Raw genomic sequence first — 4896 nt, forward strand, 5'->3', positions numbered from 1 at the left:
TCTTTTTAAATAATTAAAATCATAATAATCATCTTTCTTTAATACTTAATTTAGATATTAATATCAAATTCAACAAAAGTCACTACATTTGAAAACATTATCACAAAACTTACTATATTTTAGTTTTTTTATATATATTTTTATTTTGACATCTAGAATATGATTTCACAAAAAGTATCACCTTATTAAAACCGACACGTCATCAAAACTGCAGACAATCGGGTTAACTAGTCAAAATTTTAACAAATTGGTAAACTAAGCGTCTAATTTGAGACAAAAATAACATAGTATCAAACTGGAATTTTCGTATAAACTGTGAAATTTATTTATTTTTATTAAACAAATTTGCCATTAGAAAAAGAAAAAGACAAAATCCATCCAAATACCTTTGACAAGTTTTGGAGACATAAAACATGGGATTTTATTTAAGTTATCCATCACTCACATTTAACTGCAATGGTAACAAACTAACAATGAACATCGAATGCAGAAAAAGATAAATATTGATCGACTTCAAGGACCTTTATTCTATTAATTTTAACGAATTAGTAATCAAAACGGAATGAAAACAGTTGGGATAACCTCCAATGAATCTTTCTTAATTGCAGTGACTCCATGACTCTCAGTCATGTCAATATCTTTAGGACTTAATCCATTAGGAAGTTGCCAATTGAAGTGGTATAGCAATCTAGCAAGAGTGAGCTCAATAGACACCAAACCAAAAGCAATCCCAGGACAAATTCTCCTCCCTGATCCAAACGGGATATACTCAAAGCTTGTGCCGAAGAAATCGTATGAAGTGTTCTCAAATCTCTCTGGTTTGAAGGTTTGTGCATCATCCCAATATTCAGGATCAGTTCCGCATGCAAGACCATTAACAACAACTTTCATTTTCACCGGTATATCATACCCACCAATTTTAACCTGCTGTCTACATTCCCTTGGTAGTAATAGTGGAATAGTAATGTGAAGTCTTAAAGTTTCTTTGATTATGTGTTTAAGGTAAACCAACTTATGTAATTCAGTCTCAGCGATTGTCTTCTCTCCCTTAAATGCTTCTCTCACTTCTGCTTGAGCCTTCATCATCACGTCAGGGTTTCTCATCAACTCTGTCATTGCCCATTCAATCGTTACAACACTTGTATCCGTTCCTCCTATAAGCATATTCTGCGATATATCATTCAAATTAAAAGTTATTTAAACACGTTTAAAAAAATCATTAACTTATTTCACATATACAATAAACTTAATAAGTATATAATAGAGAAGAAACAAGATATGTAGTTGAATATTAATTTACTTAAGTTACCTTTATAATACGTAAAGAATGAAAAAAACCAACATAATGAATACTATGACAAAAGTGAACTATATATAGTATAAATGAACATATATATACCAGAAAGATCGCCTTGATATTGTTGTCAGTGACTGGGAACCGAAGACCACCACGCTCTTTGATGTTGAAAAGAACATCAATCAGATCATCTTCTGTTGGACCAACTGTTTGTCTTCTGATTCTACGTTCCTCAAAGATTTCATCAAAAATGTTATCAAGAGACTTGTGAATCTTCGTCAACCTAGATTTCATCCCAGAAATGGTAGAAAGGAAAGTTAACGTAGGAAACAGGTCAGCAACATAATACCCACTGGATAACGCCACCACTTGTTCCGCCAATTCGATCAACACATCCTGTTGTCTGCAATCATTTCCAAACAAACACTTGCACACGACAGTATTATTCATTTTCATAACCCTTTTACGTATGTGTACAGGCTTTCCAACGCAGGATTGAACCACCTCCGTGAAACGATCGATTTCTGTCGCCCTAAAGCCCATAAAGGATTGAACTTTCTTGACACTCAAGAGTTCCATGGTGACGATCTTCTTCATTTGTCGCCAGTAATCACTGTAACGACCAAAAGCAATGTCAATGCCTCCGTACAACAGAATATCAGCAAGAAGTGCATATGGGCGGCTTGCGAGGGCTAGGTCGTGATTTTTTAGAACTTCTTCAGCTAACCGAGGTGACGAGACGACGACCATGGAGATCTGTCCGAGTTGCAGGCTCATTATGGGGCCGTATTTCTTGGATAAGTCAAGGAAAGCACGATGCGGGAGTGCTAGTCCAATCTGATAGAGGTTTCCAATGATGGGTAGCTTTGGTGGGCCTGGTGGTAGGTTTAGAGGCTTGGAACTCTTGGGTTTTCTGTTGAAGATGTAGTAGATGGAGAGAATGAAAGAGGAGATCATGAGGATGATGGTCATATCGATCGCCATTGTTACTCACCGGTTGAGTTGTTTAGGAGATGTGTAAGGTCCATATATATAGCATGCATGGAGAAGCGCTACTTTTACTTTTCAACTTGATACTTCAATCAAATTTTAAAAGCCTAAATGGTGGAGGAGTCTTTACTTATTCCCACGTTTATTACTACTGTAACAGCTCTATATTATAATCTTATAAAGATACTATAGAACAAAAGGATGCATGAACCTCAGGTGTTTCCTCCTCTTATTCTGAACAAAAATTATATCTTTTTGAACAAAATGGAAACATCTGGTCCCCCACGTAACTCGTGGCACTACCTTTCAAAATTTCAAAATTTTTAATTATGCCATCAATTAGCCCATGCCCATATCTATTTACTTTTCACTTCTAATCATTTCCATTCATTAGACTTTTATTTCCTTGTTTTTGAAAAATAAACTCATACCTTTCAAAATCTCCTAACCTTTAACTACCCCATCAATCATCCCATGCCCATATCGATTTACTTTTCACCTCAAATCATTTTTATTCATTAGACCTTTCTTTTCTTATTTAAAAAAAAAACCTCAAAAAAACTCATTTATTGTTGTTGTTGGCCTCTTGGTGTTTTCTGGCTGCCTTGGTTATCGGAGGGACCTCTAAGCACCGTTGCTGTAAGAAACAACTTTCACTTCGGTTACTATCATTGTTAAATATATGATCACTACTAGATAAAATGACTTTAATAACACACATTACCTGTCATTTAGGGGGTACAGATTACATACAAATATGTCATTAAAACCACAGTAATAAATAAAGATGACGGAGGTTTGTGTGTTTTAAAGTTATGACATATATTTATGATGTACATTTATGGCATAAATTTACAACATACGATCACTTATTTGTATGTTCTAATTTTTGACATTTTTGTTTAAAATTCTTGACATACATTTTGTGTGATGATTTTTGATAATTTATAAAATATTTTTTCTTCATTTATTAATATTTAAATTAAATCATACATTTAATATCTCATAATACAATACAACATATCATGCACAAAAAATACAATCGATTGCATTATATATATATATATATATATATATATATATATATATATATATATATATATATATATATATATATATATATAGTATGTCAAATACAAAATATTTAATCAATTAGTAAATAAATGTAATACAATGCTAATATGAGTTACATTTTATACTAAATTATAAAGCTTGCTATATTTTCTCAAAGAAGTAGGAACAATATGTGACAACCCGAAAATTTCTATCCTGTACAGTCAAACACTTCATTAAAAGTCAAACTCATTGCTGTTATCTGTTAGCACAATTAGGAGTTTATTTGAGCGTTCTGAGCCTTGTACACTTAAGTGATAAGTGTCGGGGTTTATTTGCTGAAGCTATCGAACAAGGAACGAGCCATAAACAACTTGACAAGGAGTTCACGGCCACAACAATGGAGTTTACGGCCGTAAACTCCATGTTGGCCGTAAACTCCATGTTGGCCGTAAAGTCCCCCCTATATGGTCAAGTTTTAGCCATTTGTTTCATTCTTCCTTTCCCTTGGCTGATTTCCTCCCAAATCCTCTCAAGTATCATCCCGATCTTCGTCCCCGATCTTCAAATCTTGTAAGTTCCTTGTCCTAACTAGTTGATATCTTACATGAACTAGTGATCTTACATGATTTCATCCGTGAAATCATTTTATTTGTGTAGATCTTCAAGTTTCACGAAGAACACCAAGAACACACACTAGTGTTCTTGGCCAAAAACAACCATTCAAGCTCCTAGATCGTAAGTACTCTTGTTCTAACTCATTGTACACTAGGTTTAACATGTTTAGAGCCTAGAAATCATAAAGAAACACATGATCCAAGGAGTTTACGACAAAGACATGTTCTTGGGCCGTAAACCCCTATAAGTGAGGCAAAATGCACCCTAATCTCTTACCAAGTCTTGGATACTAGTCTAGATCATATCCTTGATGTACTTAGGACCTTAAAACATCAAAAAGACCATGAATCATTTCAGTTTAAGGCCGTAATCACATGGAGAAATGGTCCATGGGCCGTAAACTCCACAAAGGAGTGAATTGATGCCACAATCACTTCCAAAGGCTTAGACATGAAGTAGGAATGCTACTTTATGACTTATAGGCTTCAAGACACAAACTGGTAGAAGTACCATGAGTTTACGGCTGTAAACTCATGAGTTTACAATCGTAAACTCCAAGGGAGTTGGTCCCAAGGTCGTAAACTGATAAGGAGTTTACCCTTGGACCCTAAACTCAAAACCCAAGTCCTACAACCCTTAGATGAAATCCTTAGGACTTTTAGCACTTAATCAAGTGTTTTGCATGTCTTAGGATGTCTTAACTTGTCTAATTAGTGTTTTAATCACTAATTGTATGCATACATATGTCTTCATATGTTATTAGGATCATTGTGTGTGTTTAAGTCTTCAATTGACATCAATCACTTGTCCGACACTTCCATACAATCCACTCACATCAGGTGAGTTCATACTCCTTAATTAACCTTTTAAATGTGTTTTAAATGTTTATAAATGCTTTATGGGGAGGGGGGGAATACAAGTTGAATCATGCTAGTTAT

General features: G+C 34.4%; 1 protein-coding gene across 1 annotated transcript; it reads right to left on the minus strand.

The window, feature by feature from the left end:
- Positions 1-334: 334 nt before the first annotated feature.
- LOC111909976 (cytochrome P450 Tp9025) lies at positions 335-2359 on the minus strand. The gene is made up of 2 exons (XM_023905767.3): positions 1400-2359; positions 335-1167 (listed from the first exon to the last, which is right to left on the minus strand). Exons 1-2 carry the CDS (start codon positions 2279-2281, stop codon positions 553-555), a joined length of 1497 nt encoding a protein of 498 aa, XP_023761535.1. The 5' UTR covers positions 2282-2359; the 3' UTR covers positions 335-552.
- Between the last annotated feature and the right edge of the window lie 2537 nt (positions 2360-4896).

Source organism: Lactuca sativa, chromosome 4 (assembly GCF_002870075.4).
Source record: "Lactuca sativa cultivar Salinas chromosome 4, Lsat_Salinas_v11, whole genome shotgun sequence".
In the NCBI taxonomy this organism is placed as follows: Eukaryota; Viridiplantae; Streptophyta; class Magnoliopsida; order Asterales; family Asteraceae; genus Lactuca; species Lactuca sativa.

Coding starts and splice junctions, on each gene's coding strand:
- LOC111909976 (XM_023905767.3), bottom strand. CDS start 2,281: ATGGCGATCGATATGACCATCATCCTCATGATCTCCTCTTTCATTCTC. Junction 1,168..1,399: donor ATATCAAGGCGATCTTTCTG/GTATATATATGT, acceptor GATATATCGCAG/AATATGCTTATAGGAGGAAC.